General features: G+C 36.9%; 2 protein-coding genes across 3 annotated transcripts; both read right to left on the bottom strand.

The window, feature by feature from the left end:
• Positions 1–87: 87 nt before the first annotated feature.
• LOC110770844 (putative pectinesterase 14) lies at positions 88–2,187 on the bottom strand. Of its 2 annotated transcripts, none has more exons than XM_021975066.2 (5): positions 1,615–2,187; positions 1,325–1,496; positions 1,033–1,239; positions 593–843; positions 88–459 (listed from the first exon to the last, which is right to left on the bottom strand). In XM_021975066.2, exons 1-5 carry the CDS (start codon positions 2,028–2,030, stop codon positions 249–251), a joined length of 1,257 nt encoding a protein of 418 aa, XP_021830758.1. In that variant the 5' UTR covers positions 2,031–2,187; the 3' UTR covers positions 88–248. The 2 variants fall into 2 exon arrangements, with proteins under 2 accessions (XP_021830758.1, XP_021830759.1); XM_021975067.2 differs by having other exon boundaries at positions 274–459; positions 586–843.
• An 841-nt stretch (positions 2,188–3,028) lies between these two features.
• On the bottom strand, positions 3,029–11,558 carry LOC110770841 (Acyl-CoA N-acyltransferase with RING/FYVE/PHD-type zinc finger domain-containing protein). The gene is made up of 21 exons (XM_021975062.2): positions 11,319–11,558; positions 10,393–11,189; positions 10,228–10,299; positions 9,917–10,121; positions 9,664–9,772; positions 8,363–8,629; positions 8,051–8,140; positions 7,721–7,813; positions 7,498–7,579; positions 7,359–7,418; positions 7,229–7,281; positions 6,968–7,134; positions 6,307–6,517; positions 6,119–6,176; positions 5,948–6,004; positions 5,587–5,832; positions 4,129–4,193; positions 3,975–4,031; positions 3,808–3,901; positions 3,472–3,612; positions 3,029–3,380 (listed from the first exon to the last, which is right to left on the bottom strand). The coding sequence occupies exons 2-21, from the start codon at positions 11,143–11,145 to the stop codon at positions 3,279–3,281; spliced, it is 2,982 nt and encodes a 993-aa protein (XP_021830754.1). The 5' UTR covers positions 11,146–11,189; positions 11,319–11,558; the 3' UTR covers positions 3,029–3,278.
• Between the last annotated feature and the right edge of the window lie 3,536 nt (positions 11,559–15,094).

Below are 15,094 nucleotides of genomic sequence, written 5' to 3'. Positions count from 1 at the left end.
CAAATACCTAATTCATCTAGATTCAGTCAACAAAAAAGTCATATGCATTTTTAGAGCGTACGAGTTACAGTGAAGTCATAGAAATTCTTATTCATGATATTAGTTGGGAAATGTTGTGTTAGGAACAATCTAATTTGTTATATTACCGGATTATGGATTTCTTAATAAACAAACGTATATTTGGACATGATTCTACTTGATCAAGCGAGACGATAGATAGTATGATGTCAAAGAAAACGTTACTCAAATTAGAAAGTATGAGTCAACTGATCGTTGTGCTTATAGTGGTCATCATGAAGATTGAAGGGTGGAGGATGTAAAAGCCACTCATTTCCATCAACGTAGGAAATGTCCAAGAAGGGGGCAGCCTCAGATTCATTGAGTTGCCTTGCATACGAGGTCCTATGCGTATAATTTGCGCCCGATCCCATGCAATCGTACTCCCCAAACCACACTGTCCTGCATTCAAATAAACACCTTCATAATTAGAAAAAAGAAAAAGACAATAAAAAAGAGAGAAGAGAACAATAGAATTTTGGAGACACCAAAAAGAAAAAAAGCAATATGAGGAGCAAAGCAAGCAACCACAGACTGGTCTCTAGAGGGGTCTCTCCAGTCATTCCACCCATCTGAAGCCACAACATCAGACATGTATGTTTTAGAAAACACCACAGTTGCATAAGCTCCCCAAGCTCGACCAAGCCACACTTTCCCACTTCCTCCAATGCTGCAATTCACAAACGAAAATCCGCTTTGCTCCTGCGCCGACTGCCTTCCTTGTGCCGTGACGGCTCCACTTATCCCCCGTTTGACTGGATTTGCTATCGAATTAATGGTGCACCCCTATCAATGCTTTAAAATTAGTACCGGAGGAGTAATGCTAGAGACACCAAATCTCATTGTCGTGGTGTTTTATTTGTTCATATCTGTGCCTACCCTGAATCTCATTTATTTCCAACAATGCTGGCACGTCACATTAAATTATGACAAAGCCTGTTGTTTATGGATGGATGATTGTGTTATAACTTATACCTCATAGAGTGATTTAGCTTTGCCAAAAATGAAATCGATGGACCCTTGAATGAAACATTCACTAAAATAATGCCTCCCACGATCATCATTAAGCGTGTCTTGGGCACCATAGAAGCCACATCCATAAAATGCAGCTTGATCTCCTGTAATTCTTACTGCCACTGCCTGTGCTCCAATTCTTCCAGGACCTGGTGGCGGAGCTGTGTTCTTCTCCAAAAAAAAAACAGAAAATATTTACCAAATTATTGAAATCCCACATAGGAAACATATCAAACAGTTCCATTTTCTTTACCTGAAAGCTAATATTGTAGGCAGTGAAATAGGGAGCAAAGATGGCAACTGAAGAGCTATGAGCCGTCCCTCCAGTAGAATTGGCTGTGTCATTCCATGCTATGATGGTGTCAAGATAGCCCTGACCTTGAAATACCAAATTGGTCTTGTTAGCAGCCACCGTCACCTTTTCCCTGCCATCGTATATTTGATCATATGGTTAATAAGAATTAATTTGTAAACATATATCCATATTTTAACTTCATGTTCTTATAGGACAGTTTCATTTTTCTCCCTTGGAATATATAATACCTGTAAGTACCCGAATCGATTATGATGAGAGTTCTATAGTTGCTAAGCTCAGGAGCAGCATCTACTGCCCTTTGCACGCTACTAAAATTTGTCCAACCCTTTAAGCCTACTGTCAAAACAAGGGACACATTGTATTCAGATACGAGCCTAGATTTCCATTTTGTGTTGGCACATTTAGGCCTCCGCCGGCGGTGGTGGTGTCTGGACACAATGCTTCTCAAGGTAGACAATAAGGTCTCACCACTTTGCTTGAAAACCCCATCTAATATAGCAAGCTTGAAACTATTTTGAGCACTTTTGGCAATAGTAGAAGTTGAGGAGAGAGAGGAGGGGATGTGATGGAGAGAGATGATAGTGGAAACAAGTGCAATGACAAAGGCTGAGAACCAAAAGAAGAGGGTTGTTTTGGTTCTCATGGTTAAGGCTTTTGACGTATTTAGCTGAGGTTTGATGTTATTTTGAGTTAAGAAGTGGGTTGGGGCTTGTGGGGGGTTATAACTTAATTCATTATGTGTCTAAAAATTGGTCATGTAAAGGTGAGGGTGTGATGATTGGCGTGGGAGGTAAGAATTGTATGAAGGCATGGAGATTGGAAAATGCATACGCAAAGCCACAGAGGAGAGGAGCTGAGAGATTTTATTATGGTCAAGAATCAATGATGAAAGGAGGGAAAGTGGTAAAGGGGTGGGCATGTGTGTGTGTGTTTTGGTGGTGATGCAGTGAGACTTGAACTTTAATTTTAATTCTTTGAATATTGGAGGTGTTTCTTGACAACTTAGCACAAAGGGTACACCGTACACTACACTACTAAATTGGGCGGTGGGACTAGTAGCTTCATATAATCATGGAGGTTTCTGAAGAAAAAGTGACTTGAATTTTATGGAACCGCCCTTGCTATGTGGAACATTAGGTATAGCTGCAGCCTGCAATCATTCATGCTTGCATGGGTGACTTACAATCATTGATGCTTAGCTTATAATGCATCAACGGTTAGAAGTAACCCACGCAGGCATGGACAATCGTCCCAAGCACCCTCTTCAGTTGGGGGGGCGCATATGAATTAAGAAAATATGAGCCAATGAGGAGGATTTCATACATATCTGGTACAGAACGGGGATTTTAGAACATCGACAAGCAAGGCGTTAACGATGCTTATTGATACACACACATGGGAATCAGGTTTTTTTTTTATCATTTGATACAACACCTGCTGCCTAATAAGAAAATACCAAAGATGATTATTATCCTATTTTCTTTCCTCTTTTTTTTTTTTTGTTCTTGTGGGAAACGATAATTCAATTTTTAGTTTATTACATAAGAGAATACTCGAGTACAAGACCTACCACTTCCACCAATTTATCCCAAAATCTGACTGAAAAATAATCCGAGCAAGAAGAAAATTTGAGAAAATAAAAGCACAGAACTTATAAACTTTCATACATTGAACTCTTGTGCATGCAGAATATGTGCTCAATAAAGCCTTATAAAGAAAAAACTAACGGACAAATAGAGCTATTTAGCTGAAGTTCAAGAAAAATGTTGATATGAACAGCAGAGGCTTGACAATTCCAATTCATAAAATTTTACAAACATGAACTGGAAACTAAAAGCTTGCTAATAAGGATAAGGAAAAAGAAAAACGCTCTTCCATTTCCCCCCTGCTCTCATAGTGTATTTACAACCCGACACTCAGGAACCTTTTTATGTAGCATTGATGTTCCTTTGAAGGTCACCATTTGGTAGCAAGTCCTTCTGTAGTTGGTAAGCTGTGGCAGCAAAAGGACACAAACGTAAATTTCAGGGCAATAAAAAGGCGCAAAGAGAATGAGTGCGTTATTTAGACACAATTAAACATACCTGGTCCGGCATTATTTTTGTAAAACCAAATTTATCGGTCCATATGGATTCTGCTTCTTCAGCAGCTGGCAGCACAAGGCTCTTCACACTCAAGAAAGCTAGCAGCTTCTCAATGCAGGAAAACAACAACTGGAAGTAGCCCTGTGAATTTTGGGTAAAAAAAGTTGAATCGTATCAAACTAAACTTGGAGTCATAACTTTGTTCGCAAGAAACAGAATCATTAAAACTGAAAAATTGTATCACAAAAAGGCCAAGGACAAAAGAAAAGTAGGGGCATAAGTTCAGCATAATCAGCTCGAAATAATCTTAAATATATTTCTCTATTTCAGTCTCACCTTGCCGTGGTTACCATTACTTGTAGCAACCAAAGGAAGTTCAGCAACTTCATGACCAAAAACACGAATAATTCCAGCTGATACCACAGTTGAGCTGCAATAACAGATGAGTTTTATCAATTATATTACAAGGAACCAAGTCCACGACCAGAAATCAAACAACTTACTTGACCATTAGTATTGCACAGTACATCCCCCCAAACTCTTGGCTCCTAACATTCCTTCTGAGAAAGAGAGAGAAGAAGAAGAAGAAAATCTGTTAGAATACTGGATGCACATGCAAAACTACTACAAAATAAGGTCACAGATCCTTATGCTTACCCATAAACCATGGCTGGAATAAGGTCTCGCCCAGATTCTGAATCAATTATAGGATCAAAGCAATCCTGCAACACAGGTATGGGAGAACATCAATTATTGTTAAGATGATGGTTCCTTTCATGTGTATAATAAATGCCTCTGCTATGCTTCTTGTATGCAAACACTCACATAAGATAAGCCTAGCGTATAAAAGCACCGTACAATTTACCATTCCTTTTTATTAAAATCAACAGTCCCATCAGTCATACAAGAAAGGGGGGTCAAGAGCTTCACCCTAACAACCAAACTAGGACACCAACTGCGTCATAGAAAATAATAATAGATATTTATAAAAATACCCAATCCTAGACATGTATTTATAAAAATACCCAAGCACTATTTAAACATAGAAACATACCCAAAATCAACCCCACAATCAACAATTGTATATTTTTTGGGTGTGTTTATAAATGGGTTTTGAGTGTGTGTAATGATGGGTTTTGGGTATGTTTATAAAGTGTTTTGGGTGTTGGGTATTTTTATAATTTCAGCCCCCATTTTGGGTATTTTAGTGAAACTCCCAAATAATAATAATAATAATACAACTTGAATACCAACCAAATTTTGCTTGGCCAAAAACGAGTTAAATGGAAGAAGGTCATCCTTGCTACAAATTCCATTTCCTCTTTTTCTCTCTTAAAAAAATGTTTGTTAGGGAAAAGATGCCAAAAGAAAAATTCCAAATTGTTATTTTATCGCTTTGTATCCCCTGACCATCTTTCTTTAGAGAAAGACGTATTTGTAACAGCATATCTACAGCACACCTTTACTCTTTCCATCCTCATACCTTTACCCTTTCCATCCTGTTTCCCTTCCGTTCTATCAAAAGGAAGAACAATATGTATCATTCCTTTCTTTTATCCTTCCAATGTGATTACCCAATCCATCCCCCTTACCAATCAAAGTATTAAGCCATTTAGAAGCAATATAATCCTCCGGCAATAACACAATCCTTAGTGCCTCTTAAGTTAGGTTCCTAAACAAGTCATTGTGTTCAGCTCCAGGAAGAATATATGAAGTACAAGGGGATTATGCTGCCCATATGCAATTGTGACCAAATTTCAGGTTTTATTTCTTTTTTGCTTGCAAAAGAATTTCACCTAATTGGCATATGATACAGAAACTAGTCTTCTTTAAATTTCCTTTTTTTTTTCTCATATACTAATTGTCTAAGATACTCAGTTACCCAAAAAAAATTCATAAAAGGAAAATGTAAAGAGACGTACAAACAAAAGTTTGTTACAATAAATAAAATAATACAAAAGTAATAAGGATGTAACTAAACTAACTTATATCGAACCAAACAATTAAGCATTATATGAAGAAGCCCTCTAGAAGAAAGTAAATTACTGTGGGATGACCCTAAATTGCTGTAGGCAAGCACCACAACCTTTTAAAAGAAGAGAGGGAAGAACTCACATGGAAGATAGCTACGGCCTGTGCAAGTAATAAACGAGATTCCTGAGAAGCAATTTTGCCACTAATAAGTCTCCATCTCACATCTAATCCACTGACAATTTCCAAACCATTTCCTTCCTGCTTCTTCTTTATGACATCCAAATGAGAGTCTGGAAGCTTCTCAGCTCCTCTCGTTAGCAGCTTTTGTAAAATAGAATGAATTTTACTGCAGTCCACGCAACAAAACCACTTCCCCTTTGGCAATTCCTGTCAAAGAAATGGCAGCAACACTTCAATCAGAAATCTATTTTGCAAGTCCACAGGAACGAAAAGACTCTGGTGATCTAAATCATTAAGCATCTGCTTTCTTTGGGGTGCTCACCTTTAAATTTGCCATTTTATGTTTCTTTAAACAGCCAACATGATATTCCTTCTCACACTAGCAAAACAAGAGGAGAAAGAAACACTTAGTGGTTTAAATAGAAGCAACAGTAATATTTTGTGGAAAAATGCACTTCAAATGCAACCAAAAATATGAAAAACTAAAAAATACCTGATCACAAAGTATAATAGTTCGTGGACCAAATCCTGATTTGCTAAAATCATAACCTCTGCATGGAAGAACAAATAATTAAAAAAATCAACATAAAGAGGTATATCAAACAATTATCCGTCACAAATGCATAACAAACATGATGACTAAGCCCATAAGGTTAAATAGAATAGGTTTCCAATTATTACCTACATAAAACACATCCAGTCAATTCAGCTTCTATGTCTTTGACAATACGAATGCATCTTTGGGTTATCTGTTCTATAGGGTCAATTCCTGAAATCCTTCCAGCGGCAACAGCATTTTCATTATGTTCCACAAACTTTTCTCTTTGGAACATATTCTGGCAGAACTTACAGTACCAGTCACCACGAGGAACACTTGGTAGAGATGCACAGTCTGCATGGGGCAAACAATTCGCAGCGCAAACTCATATAAGGCAAATACAGTTGCGGAAGTGTATCAGAGGGAACTCAATGACTGCTCCATCATGATCCCACAAATTATCTTAAAAGTGATATACAATGCAAAGATCCAAATAAAAGTGAAATGAATTTCAGATTTACTTCATTTACAAAAACTCAACATTTTTTATAGACAATCAACAAAACAAATTTTCAGCATTTTTCTCTCACATTATGAACTTGAAATATAATTAACAAAGGATTTCCAAATAAAATTTGTTCTTGATTCAAAAACAACCTTATCTCAGCCATTCAAACAGCACCTCTTATTGGACTATAAAAGCAAATAAAAGGTCTTACCTTACCAAGAAAAGGGGGAACTAGTTTTGAGTCAATGAAAAGAAATATAAATTTTATATCGTACTCATAAGAATCATAAATTCACCTCTGTGGAAAGCCCTTGGGCATCCATCACAAAGCACAAGATTCCCACCATCTGCACAAATGATGCACAAGTCATCATTATCCTTGGATGAATATTTCCGACCTCTCGACAAAGATATTGCCAACTCGTGGAGAGACACGCCATTAGATGTGTAAATGTATGCATAGCTGCCAAAAAGTACAAACAGAACCATAGAATTATTAAATCTTTAAGGTAAATCGTGACATGGATAGCCGCTGTATATATCACACAAAAACTTACGGTTTCCTGCGTGAAGCCCAACCTGCATGAGCCTCAAACTGTGAGGGGCTAACCTGCAGAATAAATAAAAGTGTCAAAATTTCCAATATGGGATTCATGAAGTGTGAAGTCAAGTGGTAGCAGAAAATACCTCAGAGTTGCAGCAACGGCAAAATATTCCAAAGCCCATCTTATAACCAACTAGCAATTTCTGTCCACAGAACATTATTATTTTATTTCAATACGCAGATAAATAACATAAAAATATGAACAATCTTTTTCTCAACAACCTGTCCGCGTGCATAATATGCTACTTCCGTTCCATCAGGCAATCCATCTTCCTCAAAAACCAACTTATGCAGCCGCTGATCTCTTGAGAAAGATACAACCAACGAAGAAGCAGATTATTCATATGTCACAAATGGAAAGAAAATACTTACATCCAAAATTATGCTACCCAAAAAAGAAGCATATTTATGTTAATAAAAACTGACAGGAGAGGATGCAACCTACTTTGTCGTAATCCTCCACTGACTCTTCTTTTGTGAAGAAAAGTACACTGAAGCAGGACTGGGAGACCTTGAGATCAGAATTGATTTTGATGACCTGTAAAAATGCAGACGACATATCACAGACATTAAACATACAGATATATCACCGTACAATATTTCTCTATCAAGACAATTTGGAAGGTGTTCATAAGAATAAACGTAGCAAAAGGTTTCTTGAAAGAAGATTTTGCGAAAGAATCAGTTTTCTTGGCTTGCTATTAGAGCAGATTACTAGTCACAGGGATATAATGAACAGAAGCTTATCATTGATTCTACTTAGAAGGATACCAACTTTGGTGTTATCTTCCATCTACTCTTATAAGGTGAACACATCGGAGAAGCACTTCCGGAGGGATCTGAGATCAAAACTGGCGTTGATGACCTGCAGTGAAGATAAGAGCATATAACAAAGGGGAAAACAAATTTTTTAAGAAGTAAACCTCAATCAAAATTTTACTATTTCCATAATCCAGATAAGTTTTCCCTTTTAGAAACAGAATAGCTATAAAGGTTAGTTAATTTAATTTTACGATTTAATATATACAATAATGATACAGAAAAGAGAGGGGGGGAAGGGGGGATGTCAACAAAGAAAGAGACATACTTTCTCTTCTTTTGCAAAGACAAACAGACTGGAGAACTTTTGGGGGACTTTGAAATTGCATTTTTCAGGGTCTTCGAGATTGCACTTTTCAGGGGTTTTATGATTGCACTTTTCGGGGATTTGGAGATTGCGATTCTCGGGGACTTTGATATTCCAATTCTCGGGGACTTTGTGATTCCAATTCTCGGGGACTTTGATATTCCAGTTTTCGGGGACTTTGGGATTGCACTCTTCAGGGACTTCGAGATTGAAACAGGCATCAAAGATCTGAGATAATACAGATGCAAGAACATATGAGAAGGAATTTGCATATCAATACTATTCAATAACTAACACTGAATGACATTCTTACACCTTCCATAAGGTTTCAGAAATATTATATTGCAACTTGTGACATAAATGTCACCTTAAGTGAAAACGCTAGGACTCATCCATGTATAATGGGACAGATAGAAAATGCAACCATAATGTTAGGATTTTAAAATTCATTTAATCAGCCAATATCCCATGTCAGATTGTGAGAAATAATGAGTTTTGAGACTCTTCACTGCACCCAATGAAATCATGGTTTTCCGGAAACAGTTAACAAAACATTCTTAGAATCTCAGCAACAAAGGAGCCGATCCCCAGCCTATGTCTAAATTAATATATATTGCCATATTAAGTAAATATAAACTAGATGAAAATATGTTACTGTCAATTTCCTTATAAACAGCAAAGATGAATAATTTGTATCTATAAAGCATAAGCATACCACAACTAAACTGAATTTTAATCATTTTTATTATAAATGGGACGCATTGTACAACAGTTCCAATGAACTTGCAATATATAAGTGGATATGTCACTCCCTTTAACACAACATGCGGATCTTATGTTTGAAGATGCAAGTAGTATAGAATGTGGAATGTAGATTTCTTTTTCTTTTAGAAACAAAATATAGAATGTGGTTATGTCATTCTATTATCCACATTACAATGCAAGGCTTAACACCTTTCAAAGGAAACTACTACCTAATAATTGCTCTTGCAACCCTAACTCTTGCCACTTAGAGACAAGCACGTGAAGATAAGCTCCCTACCAACACAAAGTTATTCAATACCCTTTTCGCACCCAAGGCCCCAACAAAGCAATACAGTATTATTAGGGTGAAAAAAAATGGCAAAACTGTTTACATCATAGACTAGCTAATTTAGAGAAAAACAATGGATACAATCTGAAAATCCAAAATCCACAAATTCCAGGTCAAAATTTGACAAGAATAACAATGCTGGAAGCGGTAACTTGAAAGGATACCATACCTGAGACTATCACCAGGTTCATGAGTTGGACTGCACTCAGGCTTCTTTGACTCCATGCAAGAATAGCAGAGAGATCCATCATCCAGAGCACAGTATGGAGGAAACGACACTATAAATGATAGAATAAGAAGAAGAAGAAAAAAGCAATCAAGAAAAATTTCATCAAATAGCTATAATCAATATGCTTAAAACTGCTTCAATACAAAAGAATATAAAGTGAAAAAAAAAAATTATATACATATTCAAAGCTCACCACTGCAATTTTTACAAGTGAAATACTTCTCCGCAGGTGAAGAATTGATGAAATTCTGAACTGTTGTCTCCAAAGTATGGAGAGAAGCATTTCTGCACGCCTTCAAGAGATCAAGCAGACTCCTTCCGTTCTCAAAGCAAATATACTGTGCTGCCCGTCTGTATGTTTTACAAGCATGAATCTCAAATTGGGATGGTGGAATAACCTACATTGATTGGAAAAAGAGCAAAGCAAATAAATAAATGCATAAAGCAACTCACAGAACAGTTTATAGCATACTAAACCATCTTAGAGCAACAAGCATTACTCACTCTGCAGTTGTTGCACAAGATACATGAACACAGAATCCCACCATCCTTTATTATGCCCCGCAGACCAAATGCCTGAATTAAAATCATCACCACCTTTTAGCTCATGATCTGTACTAAATATATCTTTTTTTAAATGCATAAAAATGAATTTGGAATCAAAGCTACCTTCTTGCTACCCATGTAAATCACCTGCACCCCATCAACCAGTCCAGTATCAAAGAGCTCCTTGACTGTCGTTGGCTTCCTGTCCAACACAATCTTCTTTGACATTTTCAGTTCTAGCTTATTCCTCATCGGGGATGCCAGTGTGCTGACTCCAAATGTATCATCCTCCTCTATATTTGAAATCACTTCAACTGGCACGGCCCCTGATGCACTTTCCACAGTAGGCTCAAACGTAGGTCTCAATGCTGATCGGGTAAACCGCCTCAATGGCCGGCCTTGCAAATCCGTTTCCCCCTCATTACAACTAGGCTCATCTTTAACTTCAACTTCAACCAAGTCCGCTTCCATATCATGCTCCTCGACCGAAGGCCCTGAGAGCTCACTGTAGGGCCCATATCCACTACACCTACGCATCTCCAATTTGCAATTTGGTTCATCTTTAACTACAAATTCAACTGATTCGCCCCTTTCAGAGCCCTGAGGAGAAGGGCTTTCATCAATTCTCAGCTCATCCGAGCTTTTAAGCCCATTTATTTCCGCATCATCGGAAAACGCATTTCGGCCATTGATCCGAGACCTTCTTTCTCGGGTATAAACAATTACACCATTCACAACAGCACCTTTAAACCTCTTAAAGTTGAGGTTCTCATAAACCCGCACACAAGGACTCGTCTGGGACTCGGTCTGAGTCCCAGCCAGTGAATCGGTGAGCTGAGACTGGCCCTCCAATACACAAGCCAATTCTCGCTTCATGCCGGTTCAATGAAACACCTAGCCCCACAAATCGTCCCCAAAATCTGCAAAGCCCCCAGGAAAAAAAAATATTCAAACTAAAATCAAACAAAGTTTCCAAATATTTGAAACGATATTGCTAAAACCCTAAAAATCTAGGGTTTAAAACGAAAATTGAGGAAGAAATAGTGTACCAGGTATATCAGATGAGGGCCATGCGAACGAAATTGGTTCGAATTGTCACTCTGAGATGGCAAAGAAATGTGAGAGAGAGATCGGACAGAGGTAAATTAGGGTTTTTGAGGGACTTTCGCTGATATATTTTTGCTATTTTGGGTGTAGATTTGGTAGAAGAGAGGCGCAGACGTCCACGATATCGCTGTTATTGGAAGGTGAACTGACCCAACTCAGAGAGAGAGAGATAGAGAGCAGAGAGACAAGCATCAGCGGCCTATAGGAAGGGACCAATGGCAGGATCCGTAAATAAGTTGAGTTAATAGGTAACATGACCAAAACGCCATTAACCTAGTTTTCCACGCCATCCCAACATAACTCAGTTTTTCTTTTCCTTTTTACAACAAAGGAAAATGAATTTTCAAAAAAATAAGGAAAATTGTTTTTACCAAAAATAATAATAATTGCATTTAGTCGTTCACCAACTCCAGTAATTATCGTTTTGATAATCCCAGTGAAGAAAATTACCAAATTACAACTACTCTTCGTTTTTCAAGCCATCTAAAACTCCGAAAGTTTGATACTTTTTTTTCGCATTGAAAACAAATAAGTGACTGGTAGTCCGTCAACTAATGACTTGATGTGGAAATTACCAAATTATCCATGTTTTAAATAACTTTTATCTATTTCTTCTGTATACATTTTTTTCTTGGATTTTCTACAGTTTGGCTTCCTGAATTATTTGTATATTGTCAATTTAGCCGTTTAATAATTTTTTTTTTTTTTGTCTGAATTATGGGGTGGTCCTGAATGTGCCCCAACTATGAGTGGCATCTTTAAGCCTTAACCACAACCCAAACTAATCACCTCTCTTAAGGAATGAGAGATTTAATAATTTTTTCGGTAAATTAAAAACTCCAGTTGTTTGTCAGATTCTTAAGGACACCATCCACTTTTACTTTTACGTTAGATTAAGGTCAAATTCATAATTTTATGAAAATTATGCCTTATTAAAAAATATCAAATAATAGTACTAAATGGTTGTTTGAAAACAATATGAAAATTTTTAAAACAAAATTAAAACTCATCCCTCATCTTCATCCTCAAACCCTAGCACCCCATCATCTCCTCACCCCCACCCTACCCTCTCATGAACGCCACCCACCACCACCTTACCCTAGTGTCACCGCCTCCCATCCCTTAATCTTTCTCTCTCCCTCTGTCTCTCTTCCCTTTTCTCTCTTTTCCCCCTCTCTATCCTCCCTCTCTATGTTTTCCATCTCTCTCTCTCTTCCCCCTATGTCTTCGAACAGACCTGGGTTGGGGTTTGTATTCGTTGAGTTCGACACCCTTATGAACAATAACTAGACGTGTGATATGTATCTCGGGTGTGGATGGGTCTCGGGTTGGGATGGTGGCGTTGGGCTTGGTAGTTTTCTGGGTAGAGAGACAAATTGAAAGGGAGAGAGGGATGGAGGGGGAAGGGGGGACTAGGAGTTGGGTCGAGGAATTGGGGGTCTGTGAAGTTGATTCGGTGAAGGGGGTGAATTAGAGTGTGTGTGGTCGATGGGGGTTGCGAGAGAAGAGAGAGAGAAATAGTTGGCGTGTGGCACAGAGAGATTAGAGGTGGAGGGTGGGGGAAATGGACGGGGAAGGTGAGGGAGACGGAAGGGAAAGGAAGTGAAGGGGAGAAGGAGGGGGAGGCTGAGTTGATTTTTTTTTTTTCTCTTTTTAAAAAATATTTAATTTGAAATGTTAAATATTTATTTTATTCAAATTTTAAATTTTTCTTGTATTTTCTCCTTTTTAAATTTTTTTAAATTACAAATTTACCTTTCATTTGGACAAAATTTTGGATGGAATTTGAAAAAATTGACAGTAGGCCTTCAATTGGTGATTTTTAAACAATTGGAGTTCTTAATTTACCGAAAAAATTGTTAGGGGGAAAAACAGCAGGAAACCCTTTTTCTTCTAACAAAGTGATATTCAAAACTAATCGAACTCATATGCAAGAGTGTGGATACACTACTTGGTTAATTGACTTAACCCACATATATTGTTTCTTTTTTTCTTATACTTGTAAGTTGCATGGCATGATTATGATTAGAATTTATCATGATTTGCAGCCAAGAAAGAAAAAACATCTTCCCATTGCTCTACACCTGCCCCATAATCTTCTCCTACCTAAGTGCTTTTTAAATAACATAAAAACAATTAATTGATTTATCAATTAAAACAGTAAATTAAGAAGAAGACTTTATAGTCTTATAAAGTTTGTCAATGTGTCAACGGGGTCTAACCCAATGGAAAATGGCCCTAACTTGCAGACTATAGGCCTTAACTTGTGTGTGTATGAGAAATCCCCCTCCTCTGTAGTATAGTTTGTTCTAAAAATAATAATAATAAGGGATATTTGTAGAAATGTCACCTAAACTTATACATCAATTTCAATTTGTCACCTTAAAGAAAAATTTAAGCGAAATGTCACCTTAAGTTTTCAAAATTCATGATTTGTCACCTGACTTTAACATCATTCATTTTGAAGGCTATTTTAGTCTTTCCAAACAAGAAGGTTTATATAGCTTTATATTTAAATTATTTTTAAAAAAGGGTTTACATATTGGAAATACTAAAATACCTTTTAAAATAGATGGAAAATTGGATAATGTTAAAATCAGGTGACAAATCATGAATTTTGAAAACTTAAGGTGACATATTGCTTAAATTTTTCTGTAAGGTGACAAATTGAAACTAATGTATAAGTTCAGGTGACATTTTTATAAAAATCCTAAATAATAATAATAAAGTTTGTCTAATCAGGAATTGGAATTCTCATCAGGAATTGAATTCCACTTATTGAGAATTCCTGCGTTTACTTCACATCAAGGAATTAAAAAGTAAGTGAGGCCCATACAAAACTAGGAATTGAATTCCTGATTTTGGAGAAATTCAATTCTTGAGTGGAAGGTGGTATTCTAACTTTTGGATAACTATTCCATTAGGAATTCATCTTTTTTACCCATTATATCCTCACACAATTTTCAAATTTTCAAAATTGCCATCTACTTTAACCCAACAACGAGGACATTCTAGTAATTAGAAGCACTCATATCCCAATTCCATATGGTTTAGTAAACAACTTCAATAGGAATCTGAACTTTAACTCTCATCGATCCATATGGTTTACTAAACAATTTTAATAGGAATCCGGAATCTAATTCTCTTCAATCAAACTCCTCCTCACTTCAATTCATCCTCAATTCAGTTCCTCCTAATCCAATTACGGATTAGTAAACATGTCATCAATGTAGCATATATGTTTTTTACCATTTTACCCCCTTAAGTAAATTTATGTTCTTTCTGCCGCTTTCTTTTAACAAATGACCCTTTTTTTTTAATGAAACAAATGGGCTACGTGAGGGTGCATCACTTTACTTGTGTCCTTGAGCAGCCAATGAGATGAAATGTAATTACATAGAAGAGAATAAATTGTCAATTATGAAAATACCCTTAAAGCAAGGAAGCTGTTGGAATTGACTAACATAGCCCTAGCAAGCTTTGGCTTGCGGCATTATAAGCGTGGCCAGTGGCCACCATGCCCCCATCACCAACACGATGAACATGGTTTGTTAGTGTATGAGGACTCAATAAAATTAAGATAGTTTTTGTTTCACTTTCTTAAAATCTCATATCATTGTTCTTGTTATAATGCATGTGTTATCCTTTCAGTTTGGATGCTTACATTGTTTGCTGATAGACACACTTAGTACTAACAAATTTTTATTCTCAACTTTTC

This window comes from Prunus avium, chromosome 7 (assembly GCF_965620075.1).
Source record: "Prunus avium chromosome 7, drPruAviu1.hap1.1, whole genome shotgun sequence".
NCBI lineage: Eukaryota > Viridiplantae > Streptophyta > Magnoliopsida > Rosales > Rosaceae > Prunus > Prunus avium.
Note: the sequence above shows the minus strand (reverse complement) of the source record. Positions and strands in the feature narration are given on the sequence as shown.